The sequence below is a fragment of the Capra hircus genome, chromosome 19 (genome assembly GCF_001704415.2).
Source record: "Capra hircus breed San Clemente chromosome 19, ASM170441v1, whole genome shotgun sequence".
Taxonomy (NCBI): domain Eukaryota; kingdom Metazoa; phylum Chordata; class Mammalia; order Artiodactyla; family Bovidae; genus Capra; species Capra hircus.
The window spans coordinates 62,314,094-62,326,904 of NC_030826.1; the positions used below are offsets into that span (position 1 = coordinate 62,314,094).

Here is a 12,811-nt window from a genome sequence, read left to right on the forward strand (position 1 = left end):
TTCTATATGAAATATCCAAATTACCCACAAAAAAAATATATTAGAGCTAACAAAGAGCTCTCCAAGTCTGAAGATATACAATCAATACACAGTCAACTGTATTTCTGAACACTAGTAGTGAACAATCAAAAAAACTGAAATTAAGAAAACATTTACAATAGCACAAAAAATATACTTGGAATAAATTTAACAAAGGAAGTGTAAGAAATAATTGGAAAATTAAAAAACAGTACTGAAAGAAATTCTCAGAGACATCTCATGTTCAGGTACCAGAAGACTTTATATTGTTAAGATGTCAATACTTCCCAAGATAATCTACAAATTTAAAGCAATCCCTTTTAAAACCCCAGCTCGCTCTTTTTTGCAGAAACTGACAAACTACCCTAAGTTCAAAGAACTTCGGTGATTCAAAGAACCCAGAATAGCCAAAATCATCTTGAAACGGGAGAACAAAGCACAAAGGCTCACACTTCCCAACAGGAAGCTCAGCACAAAGCCACAGTGACACACGCAGCGTGGTCGGCGCGAGGACACACAGATCAGTGGACAGAGCTTAAGAGCTGAGCCGTAGACCCAACGGCCTATGGTCAACTGATTTTTGACAAGGTTGCTAAGACCATAAACTGGCAACAGAACAGTCTTTTCAACAAATGGTGCAAAGAAAACTCAACAACCACATGCAAAATAATGATTTAAGACATCTGTCTCACAAAATGCACAAAAATTATTTCAGAATTGATCAGAGAATTAAATGTAAGAACTAAAACTAAAGAACTAGGAAAGGCAGATGTAAATCTCTGTGACCCTGGACTAGACAACCGCTTCTCAGACATGACACCAGGAGCATGACGATCAAGGGAAAGACAGAGAAACTGGACCTCATCTAAACCGGAGCCTTTGCTGCACCAAAGGGTGCTCTCAAGAGGGCGAAGAGACAGCCCACAAAACGGGGAAAATGCTGCCGATTATGTGAGAAGAACTCAGCATCTAAGACACGCATAAAAACTCTTACGGCTCCACAACACAAAGACAATTGTTTTTCAAAGCAAAGGATCTGAACGGACATTTCTCCAAAGAAGATGTACAGATGGCCAATACGCATATTAGAAGATGTTGAGAATCATTAGTTGTTAGGGAAATGCAAATCAAAATGAAATACCATTTCACACCCACTAGGATGGCTATACTTTTTTTTTTAAAAAAGGACAAATTAGAATAGAAAATTATGCAAGACACTGTGGATAACAGTTTGGCTGCCTCCCAAAAACAGAGTTACCATATGACCCAAGAATTTCAGGTATAAGAGAACCGAAAATATACTTTCACACAAAACTTGTTCATGAATGCACACAGATATATTATGCATAATAGCAAAAGAAAAAAAAAAGGAAACAACCCAAATGTCCATCAAATGATGAAGAGATAAACAAACGGCAGTATATGCATACAACAGAGCATCTCGCAGCCGTGAAAAACCAGGAGGTGTCGATGCGCGCTACGAAGCGGGGGAGCGTCAAAAGCGTGACGCTAACTGAGAGAGACACAGAAGGCCACGGGTATGGTCCCATTTGCACCAACAGTCTCTGCAGGGACAGAGAACAGGCCATTAGTTGTTGGGGGCTGGAGGCAGAGAGGGTTGGGGAGTGACTGCCCCATGGTCACGGCGACCCTCTTAGGGTGACAGAAATGTTCTAAAATTAGATGGCGGTGGTTGCTGCACGATATGGTGCATATATGAAAACCCACTAAATTTTACTCTAAAATGGATACTTTCAAGTGAATAAAATAGTGAATTGGAACAAATTACCCCCAAAACAGACAAATTAGACGTATATAAATGTCCCTATGACACTTTAAAATCAGCATCTATAGCAGAAAATTTGCAAAATATGAATAAATCATTTCTAAAGCCTTTAGAAATCACAAAGGAACCGCCAAAATGAAGTAAAAAAAAATATTTTTTCATATCTCAAAATTCTAAATGTTTACCCTGTTTTAAGACATCTGTGATTGATAATGATCACACGAACTTTACACATTCTTATTTCTAATAACTGAGCTTAAAAGGAATACTAGACAACATTTTTATAGTCCAAATAGTACCATTTTTGAAGTTTTATAATCCAGAATTGCTGTGATTTTTATATCAGTGAAGATCCATAAAGATGCTCTCTGGTAACACCAATATATTTTAAGAAAAATGTCATTTACCTTAAAATGCTTAGTTTGGCAATGCCAATAAGCACTGCACATTCTGACGTCTGGGAATGAGACGCTAACTGCCCCAGGCTAAGAAAGCCCCGGGATGGGCGCCAGGAGAAGGCACTGCTGGCTGAGAAAGCCTGCGCTGGTCAGGGACCCTAACAAGCAAACTTGTGATTAAGAAAATAAAGTGAGTGAAAAGACGAGACACTGAAATCCATTTCCCCAGATTAGACTGGACAAAGCTTCTTGAATGAACAGACTCCTCAAGTCAGTCAGATGTTAAATATTGTAAAACAGTTACAATAAAATGCTCTGGCAGGCTTCATGTTTTAACAATGACCCTTCTACAAGGTCTGAAATAGCACAGTAACAGGGGAATGGAAAAAAATATTTGTAAATGATCTCACCATTAGAGGGTTAATTTCCAAAGTACACAAATAACTCATACGACTCAGTGCCCAGAAAGCAAACAACCCAATCAGACAATGGGCAGGAGGCCTAAACAGACATTTCTCCAAAGGCATGCCGACGGCCAAGAGTCACATGGAGAGATGCTCAACACCGCTGATTATTAGGGAGATGCAAATTAAATCCACAATAAGGTATCACCTCACACTGACCAGACTGGCTATCATTAAGAAGTCTACAAATAATAAATGCTGAAGAGGGTGTGGAGAAAAGGGTTCCCTCCCACGCTGTTTGTGGAATGCAAGGTGGGGCAGCAGCCACTGTGGAAGTCAGTGTGGAGGTCCCTTAAGAACTAAAGCTAGAGCTACCACGTGATTTAGCCATTTCACTCCTGGGCGTACATTGGGAAAAGACAAAAATTCTCACTTGAAGAGATACATGTACCCCAAGATATGGAAACAAACTCAGCGTCCATCGACAGATAAATGGATAAAGAGGATGTGTGGCTTTCCCGATGGCCCAGATAGGAAAGAATCAGCCCACAATGAGGAAGACCCAGGTTCGATTCCTGGGTTGGGAAGATCCCCTGGAGAAGCAAATGGCAAAACACTCCAGCACTCTTGCCTGGGAAATCCCATGGACAGAGGAGCCTGCTGGGCTACAGTCTGCGGGGTCATAAAGAGTCAGACACAACTGAGCAACACACACACACACACACACAGTGGAATATATGTATGTGTATATGTGTGTGCGCGTGTGTATATATATATATAATGGAATACTACTCAGCTACAAAAAAAACGAATTTTGCCATTTGCAGCAACACGGATGGACCTGGAGATTATCACACTAAGTGAAGCCAGACAAAGTCTCATGTGGTGCCACTCATATGCAGAATCTGTAAAACAGCACAGATGGATCTACATGCGAGGCAGAGACAGGCACACAGACGCAGAAAACTCATGGCCATCAGAGCGGGGAGGGGGATAGGCTGGGAGTACGGGATTAACTAATACAAACTGCTGTAAATTAAACAGATAAGCAACACAGATGTGCTGTGTAACACAGGGAATAGTATTCAGTATCTTGTAATAACCCACAATGGAAAACAGATTGATAAATATATGTATGTATACATATAGAACTAAACCGCTTTGCTGTACACCTGAAACTAACACAATATTGTAAAGCAGCTATGCTTCAATAAAAAACAAACAAATCTTTAAAATGAAGCTGAAAAATAAGTTGCAAGAAAAGATTATATTTACGTAAGATAATCTTTTAAGTTGCAAGAATTTAAGACTATTAAATTCAATAAGATCTGTCTACTATCATTACCAAACGAATAAATATTGATTTTTTCTCACAATCAACTCCTGCCGAAAGGAGAAATGGAGAAGAAAGAAACGCACCTCTTCTAAGCTGGGGAGCGAAGAGGACGACACTGTCCGAGAGGACAGCGGCTGGAGCGGCTCCTGGCCAACAGCGGGCTGGTGGGTCTGCATTTGCACAAAAGGGTTCTGCGGGGGCCTGTGAGGCAATGGAGGTAGGCCGTAGGGGAAACCCGGCCCCATCAGGTGATTCTGCTGTAAGTTAGCAAAAGTCCAAGCTCCATCAGGTGCCAGGTATTTCAGAGGAGGGGTGAGGTGCTCTGATGGCAACGAGAAAGGAGAGCTAAACACTGGGGGCGGCAGGCGCTGTGGGAACGACGGGCTGTTGGCCACTTCCAGGTCTCTGCTGCTGTCAGGGAAGTTTGGAAAGTGGGTGCTGGGGTCTGCGCTGGACGGGGGCGAGGGGGCTGCTGGTGGGCTCCTAGTCTGAATTTGTCTATATTGCAAAAGTCTTGATTGAGGTGGTGGCATTTCAGCTAGTTCCCGTGTTTCACTTTGCTCACGATTAGACAGTTCTCTGAGTAAGTCTTGAAACCTATGTAAGGATGATGAAATATGAGGAGAGCTTAGTCAACTACATGTGTAATTTTTACAAACAAAAGCATAATAACTAGAACTAGCGTTAATTCATCTCAAAAGTAAGCATTAATGCTCACAGATGTTGAACTGAAGACACTAAATATACCCAAGTATCTGATTTCTTTCTTCCCCTTGGCTTTAAAAGCAACTGTCCTTGTCTTTCCATGCGTTTGGTAGCTGGCAGCTACAGAAGGTCACCGTAACAGGCGATCTTACTCAGAAGGGATTAGGAAACGTTTCACTGCAGTCAAATGACACACCATGAAAACAAATTTAGAATGAGCACTGAATACTCAAGCATCTGACTTAAAAGAGGGTAGAATTTGGTGCAAAAAATATATTGATAGTAAATTTATAATGCTTAACTTTTAACCTCTAATTTAATTCTGTTCTCTTTGCATTTTTTGCATTATGACTGAATACAGAGAAAACACCCACAGTGACGGTACATGTCTCTTTCACAAGAGACTGCAAAGCCAGCGGCCACATAAATGCACGGTCCACAGCAGACCTTCCACGCCTAGGTTTTCACAAAAGTTGCTTCTAAAAAGGTGTTCTGTACTTTAGAGTCAATCGACAGAACTGTGTAGCAGTTGCCTAGAAGGCTGGCATCCAGTTTCTTTGGGACAGTATTCCCGTATGAGGCTAAAAGGACGACACTCAAGAGAGAAAACAGTGAGGAGGCCCCGCCTCGGGGCCCTGCTCAGCCTGCTGAAGTGAGTGGGAGTCAGCTGTTTCTGACCGTGAGTCAGTTGTTTCCGCTTCATCTTCGGCACTGCTGGGGAGCTTCCAGTCCGCTCTCGCTGGGGGCTGAGGCAGTCCAACGGGCGGCTGGGGAAGGTGCTGGAGGTGCGGGTGCGGGTGGGGGTGGTGCGGGTACGGGAGGCCACCCTGACTGAGGCAGGCGTGGTGCTCGCCCCACTGCTGCAGCCGCACGTGCTGCTGCCTCAGGGTCTCCAGAGCCACGCTCCCGTGCACACGATCTGCAAACACATTTGCAACAAGTTTGAGTTTTCAGCATTTAGGGTTTCAAGTTAACTTCTTCAGGAAGTTTTACAATCAGATATTCTCCACAAAGGCACAGCTACCATGTGAGTTTGGAGAAAGCAGGACTCCTAATTTCGCCACTAACTAAATCACGGTGATGATGGGGACTCCTCCTCACCTACAGCATGACGCAACCTGGCACCAACTGTGCGCTTGGTTCTATACAGCATTTGGAGCTAGATTCTGATTATTACACTAAGTGATTCTTTTGGCCAGCATTATGTGAAGAAACGAATCAATCCTGATTCCAACGAACACGGTACGGCACACGTCACTGAAAGAAACACTCTCAGACGCCGTCCTGTCCTGTGGTGACCGGAGAACTCACCCAAAGCCTCCCCCATCGGCAGGCCCGGGGGGCTCTCGTCCGGGAAGCTGTTCAGAGGTGAAGGCAGGATGGGGCCGGGCTGCGCGAGGGCCCGCAGGGGACTGTGGCCCTCCGGCAGCACGGGTGGGGGCTGCTGCTCGGGAACCACAGCCTCCGCGGGCGGGGACTGTGGTCGGTGGGGAACCGCGTTATTGAAAAAAGCGCTGCCGGGGCCGGCTGGGTAGGCAGGGGAGAGCTGAGGCGGCGGCGGGCCCAGCTGAGGGGCCACCTGACTGGGCTGGGCAGGCACGGGGCTCGGCTGTTCAGGCAAGGTACTCTGCTGCTGATTCAGCAAGGCGTGCTGCTGCGGAATTGGGAAGGGTGGTCTCGGGAGCTGGGGGAGCGGATGAAAATGACGACCGGGGATGGCGTACTGTGCATGGGGGGCCGGGAGAGGAAGGTTTATGTGTCTTGGGGTGAGATTATCTTTGCGATGAAATTTGGGATTGGGATAAACGATGCCAGGACGTGATTCAGGACTTCTGTTCTGTGGGTTTGATTCCAAATCAATCTAAAAAAAAAAACAGGAGAAATATTTTTTAGCTGCAGAAGATCTAAGTCCTGTGGCTCCCCACCTCTCCTCCCCTCAGCATTTCTAAAGGGTATGCTCCATTCTTATCAGTAGGAGCAGGAGGCTGCTGCCTCGTAAATCACTTTCTGACAATCAAGAGAATATGCTTTACATCAGGAAAGATGAAACGGAAAAAACAGCATATTAAATCTGAGTCATAAAGAGAGATACTACTATTTTATTAGCATATTGACTTTGAAAACACCATTTTTTTAAAAACACTTCCTTCCTTGGAAAGATAACCAATTATTTTCTTCTGATATAAATCACTGAAATGTATTCTTTCTTTCTGATTTTATTGCTTTTATACATCTCTTCAAACATCTCCTCAAACATATCTACATTAAAATAAAAAACTTGTCTCAACTCAAATAACTTTGAAGTGAACAAAAAAATAAGCAAAAATGCATCATCTTTGAATAAGCAGTCTGGCTGCCGACTTCTGCCATCGTTCCTTCAACACACACTTACTGAGGGCGCGCCAAGGACACTGTGCCCGGTGTGAGAGATTAAAGGCACAGGGAGTCTGTTTCTGTACCATCCAGAGTGCAGAGCGAGGGCTGGCACCATGGCCCCCAGGCCGCTTCCTGTCCACTACATTTTCGTACAGAAAGTTTTAATGGAACGCAGCCATACTCATTCGCTTACATGTCCTCTGTGTCTGTCTTCTCACAATGATGGCAGAGGTGAAGAGCTGCAACAGAAGCCGTATGGCCCACCAAGTCTGAAAATTTACTATCTGGCCTCTTACAGAAAGTTTGCTAAAATCTGGCTCGGAGTCCAGTAGAGGACATCAACACGTAAACGTAAAATCAGAGGTGCTGTAAGAGGATGTGACGTGAGATCCCACAGCCTGAGAAAGTCAAAGGTGACTTCACAGAGGTGATGACACTTGAGCTGAATCTTTACAAGAGGTTGGAGTTTTGCAGTGAGGGAAAGACATGCTAGATAAAGGGAACAGCTTACACACTGAGAGAGGGGAGGAGAGAAAAAGTACGGTGGATCTGCGGGGATGAGAGTTTTGTGTACACAGAGCTACAGCTAGGCTTGCATGCTAATTCCCTTCTCCTTGACATCAAATGGGCTTCCCTGGTGGCACAGAGGGTAAAGCGTCTGCCTCCAAAGTGGGAGACCCGGGTTCAATCCCTGGGCCAGGAAGATCCCCTGGAAAAGGAAATGGCAACCCACTGCAGTATTCTTGCGTGGAGAATCTCATGGACAGAGGAGCCTGGTAGGCTACAGTCCACGAGGTTGCAAAGAGTTGGATACGACTGAGTGACTTCACTTTCACATCAAATGAAACTTCAACAGCCCAATTACACAAGACCTGGGATGATTCAATACTGAATATAAACATTTTTCTTTTAATCTCATAAACTGTGGTAAGCTACTGAAGGTTTTTAAGCTACGGAGTGCTATCTTCCTCCTGAAACACAAGGGACATGATTGGAAGAGGAGAGATTAAGTTTTCACGGAAACTTCCTCTGAGGCTGGTGATGAAGACGTAAGGGTGTCTGAGGACAAAAAGTGTCAAGTCCAAAGTTCTCAGCTAGCAGGGTGAAATCCTGAGGGTTTAATCTCTAAGGCGAGGTCATCTTCCGATCCTGAGAATAATGGCAGAAGGTACCCAGTCATCAAAAGAGCTGTTGAGTAAACTGGGCAAAGGGAGCCTGGTACACGTAAGAGACATATGGAGGTGCCCCACGGGTGCCCTGAGAGCAGAAAACGTGACCCTCCAGTAGTGCTCACTCAACCAGGGTGCGGTTCTCCCCTGCCTGGTCCATGAGCACAGACGCAGATGAAGAGGCAGGGTGAGAGTTAAGGATGGACACAGCAGGCACGGCGAGAGAGGGACTTGAGAGCACGGAGTCTCCCTTCACTCAACAGCCCTTCCCAATCGGAGGCAATGTTTGATGACACAGCTACAGCTACGTCTTCACCTGCTACTTTGCCATAAGAAGTCTCTAAGTTTGAGTCTATCACTGAATAACATAATTTGAGAAAAGCACTCTGATAAATAAAGTGATGCCGCAAAGCAGCAGCAGAGGGAGAGAGTGCAGCGTGCCCACTAGATCCTCACCAAACAACAAAACGTAAAAGGGGAGATAACTTTCTGTAAAACACCAGGACCCTAAGACGCTCAGGGAAACTGAGTCCATAAGCACAATGCACTCACTGAAGGTAAATCTCGTACCTGTTTGGCTTCTGCGGGTTTCTTCTCCGGCGTCCGAACCTTACTGATTTCAGGGCCAGGATTATTTGTATCACTCTTACCTAAGGAGATATTATAAAGCTGTTATACACTGTCTCCAGTAGATGTCACAAATTCCAATGACTATTCAATATTAGACAAAAAGTAGGACATTTTAAACATTTTTTCACCCATTATTGATTATTACTACTTTGGTTTTGCTCTTAAAATTTTGGAGTTGCAATTTCTCTGCAAGAAAGAAAATTTATAAATGAAGCAAATTTCTTTGACAAGGCAAAAACTCAGTAAGGGATAACCTTAAAACATCAAATAATCCGAAAGATAACTTCCCATTCTCCAGGAGTTTCCAGCCTCATTTTTGTAGACTAGACATAGAAAAGGCCTTCGTGTTCCTGCCTATGTATGGCTTAATACTTTGGCCACTTACAAGTGCAATTAAGTGAAAATCCAAATAATCTGTCAGTTTTACTTAGTAAAGGAATCTAAGATCCCCTGGAGGAAGGCATGCCAACCCACTCCAGTATTCCTGCCTGGAGAATCCCATGCACAGTGGAGCCTGGTGGGGTACAGTCCATGGGGTCGCAAAAAGCTGGAAATGACTGAAGCAACTTCACACACATGCATGCAAAGGAATCTAAACTAAATAAAAGATATTCTGAAAAGAATGCAGTTATATTTTCAAAAGTAATAGCTATCAAACTAAATATAAGTGGATGATAAATAATAAAGGAAGTGTATTAAGGTGAAAAAATCACAATTATAATAGACAAATGATGCTAGTTCATGCATGTGAAAGGCTTTTAATCTATAAGAACTAACTACTGGATATTCTAAATCTCTTGAAAGAATCCTTAATTTGAGTTCTTCCTTGAAAACATTCTTTTAAGAATGCCACTGGAACTCTGTGCCAAAACAGCTTCACTACTAAACCTCAGAAATGAAAACTACAACACCCAAGATGAAAATAAACCAGATGGAGTTAGCAGATTAGACACTGCAAAAGAAAAACTGTGAACCTGAAGGCATTAGCAGTAGAAACAAGGCTTGATGAAATGCAAAAAGAAAAAAAGAATTTTTTTTAAAAATGAAAAGGGCATGCATGAACTGTGGGAAAATTTTAGCTCAGTTCAGTTCAGTCGCTCAGTGGCGTCCGACTCTTTGCGACCCCATGAACCGCACGCAGCACGCCAGGCCTCCCTGTCCATCACCAACTCCTGGAGTTCACCCAAACTCATGTCCACTGAGTCGGTGATGCCATCCAACCATCTCATCTTCTGTCGTCCCCTTTTCCTGCCTCCTTCAATTTTTCCCAGCATCAGGGTCTTTTCAAATGAGTCAGCTCTTGGCATCAGGTTGCCAAAGTATTGGAGTTTCAGCTTCAACATCAGTCCTTCAAGAAGCCTAATAAATCTATGCCCCAACCAGTAATGCCAAAGAAGCTGAAGTTCAACGGTTCTATGAAGACCTATAAGACCTTCTAGAACTAAAGCCCCAAACAGATGTCCTTTTCATTATAAGTGACTGGAACGCAAAAGTAGGAAGTCAAGAAATACCTGGAGTAACAGGCAAATTTCGCCTTGGAGTACAGAATGAAGCAGGGCAAAGGTTAATAGAATTTTGCCAAGAGAACGCATCGGTCATAGCAAATACCCTTTTCCAATAAACACAGGAGAAGACTTCATACATGGACATCACCAGATGGTCAATACCGAAATCAGACTGATTATATGCTTTGTAGCCAAAGATGGAGAAGGTCTATACAGTCAGCAAAAGCAAGACCGGGAGCTGACTGTGGCTCAGATCATGAACTCCTTCTTGCCAAATTCAGGCTTAAATTGAAGAAAGTAGGGAAAACCACTGGACAATTCCAAATCAAATCCCTTATGATTATACAGTGGAAGTGACAAAAAGATTCAAGGGATTAGATCTGACAGAGTGCTTGAAGAACTATGGATGGAGGTTCATGACATTGTACAGGGGGCAGGGATCAAGACCATCCCCAAGAAAAAAAATGCAAAAAGGCAAGATGGTTGTCTGAGGAGGCCTTACAAATAGCTGTGAAAAGAACAGAAGTGGAAGGCAAAGGAGAAAAGGAAAGATATACCCATTTGAATGCAGAGTTCCAAAGAATAGCAAGGAGAGATAAGAAAGCCCTCCTCAGTGATCAATGCAAAGAAATAGAGGAAAACAATACAATGGGAAAGACTAGAGATTTCTTCAAGAAAATCAGGGACACCAAGGGAACATTTCATGCAAAGATGGGCTCAATAAAGGACAGAAATGGTACGGACCTAACAGAAGCAGAAGATACTAAGATGAGGTGGCAAGAATACACAGAAGAACTATACAGAAAAACCCAGATAATCACGATGGTGTGATCACTCACCTAGAGCCAGATACCCTGGAATGCGAAGTCGAGCGGGCCTTAGGAAGCATCACTAAGAACAAAGCTAGTGGAGGTGATGGAATTCCAGTTGAGCTATTTCAAATCCTAAAAGATCACGCTGTGAAAGTACTACATTCAGTATGCCAGCAAATTTGGAAAACTCAGCAGTGGCCACTGGACTGGAAAAGGTCAGTTTTCATTCCAATCCCAAAGAAAAGAACTGTTAAGAATGCTCAAACTACCTCACAATTGCATTTATCTCACACACTAGCAAACTAAAGCTCAAAATTCTCCCAGCCAGGCCTCAACAGTACATGAACCATGAACTTCCAGATGTTCAAGCTGGATTTAGAAAAGACAGAGCAACCAGAGATCAAACTGCCAACACCTGCTGGACCACAGGACAGGCAAGAGGTTCCGGGAGAACACCGACTTCTGCTTTACTGACTATGCCAAAGCCTTTACCTGTGTGGATCATAACAAACTGTGGAAAAGTCTTTAAGAGATGCGATTAGCAGACCACCTGACTTGCCTCCTTTGAAGTGTGTGTGCAGGTCAGGAAGCAACAGAACTGGGCATGGAACAACGGACTGCGTCCAAATCAGGAAAGGAGGGCGTGAAGGCTGTATATCGCCACCTTGCTTATTTACCTTATATGCGGAGTACATCATGAGAAATGCTGGACTGGATGAAGCATAGGCAGGAATCAAGATTGTCGAGAGAAATATCAATAACCTCAGATATGCAGATGACACCACCCTTACGGCAGAAGGCAAAGAAGAACTTAACAGCCTCTTGATGAAAGTGAAAGAGGAGAGTCAAAAAGCTGGCTTAAAACTCAACATTCAGAAAACTAAGATGGCATCTGGTCCCATCACTTCATTGCAAATAGATGGGGAAACAATGGAAACAGTGACAGACTTTATTTTGGGGGGGAGGCTCCAAAATCAGTGCAGATGGTGATTGCAGCCACGAAATTTTTTTGTTTGTTTGTTTAGCCACAGACCAATCTTATTTAAATCAGGACTGTCCAACAGAATTATTCCATCAGCCATTCATGATCTGAATTCTAGTGTATGAGATCAATTTAAATATGGTACACATCAAAAGTCATGAGACACTTCTGTTTCATTATAAATAAGGCAGTGGCCAACTATTACTCATTGGTAGCTTTTTTGAGATAAGCTATCAAGTCCTCCCTCTCTCCCTTCTTCTTAATGCCAGCAAAGATCATCTTGGTTCCAGGGATGTACTTCTTGGGATTCTCCAAGTACTCCATCAGCGTCTCCTCTCCCCAGGTGATACCTTTGTTTTTGTTGGCATCTGTGTAAGAGAATCCAGCAGTCTGACCTGTCTTTCGTCCAAACAGACCATGGAGGTTTGGCCCAGTCTTGTGCTTCCCTCCCTTTTCCACAGTATGGCACTGGGCACACTTCTGAACAAAAATCTTCTTGCCCTTCTCAACATCACCCATTTTAAAATCGTTCTTTTTCTGTGCGCGACCAAGAAGTTCCCGCTCACAAGCCGAACGTCCCGCTTTCTCGCAGCCACGAAATTAAAAGATGCTTGCTCCTTGGAAGAAAAGTTATGACCGATCTAGACAGCATAATAAAAAGCAGAGACATTATTTGCCAACAAAGGTCTG

At 43.6% G+C, this 12,811-nt stretch overlaps 1 protein-coding gene and 1 pseudogene across 5 annotated transcripts in view; both read right to left on the reverse strand.

Annotated features, from left to right (window-relative positions):
- Positions 1-12,811, reverse strand: part of HELZ (helicase with zinc finger) — a 151,622-nt gene that overhangs the window by 22,394 nt on the left and 116,417 nt on the right. For all 4 annotated transcript variants that reach the window (XM_018063979.1, XM_018063978.1, XM_018063980.1 and 1 more), the window contains 4 exons: positions 8,763-8,842; positions 5,959-6,508; positions 5,326-5,566; positions 4,026-4,539 (listed from right to left, as the gene is read on the reverse strand). In XM_018063979.1, coding sequence (XP_017919468.1) covers positions 4,026-4,539; positions 5,326-5,566; positions 5,959-6,508; positions 8,763-8,842 — 1,385 coding nt within the window. The remainder of the gene's footprint in view (positions 1-4,025; positions 4,540-5,325; positions 5,567-5,958; positions 6,509-8,762; positions 8,843-12,811) is intronic.
- LOC102171821 lies at positions 12,159-12,713 on the reverse strand (annotated as a pseudogene). The gene has a single exon (XR_001296936.2). The product of XR_001296936.2 is annotated as a cytochrome c pseudogene (transcript).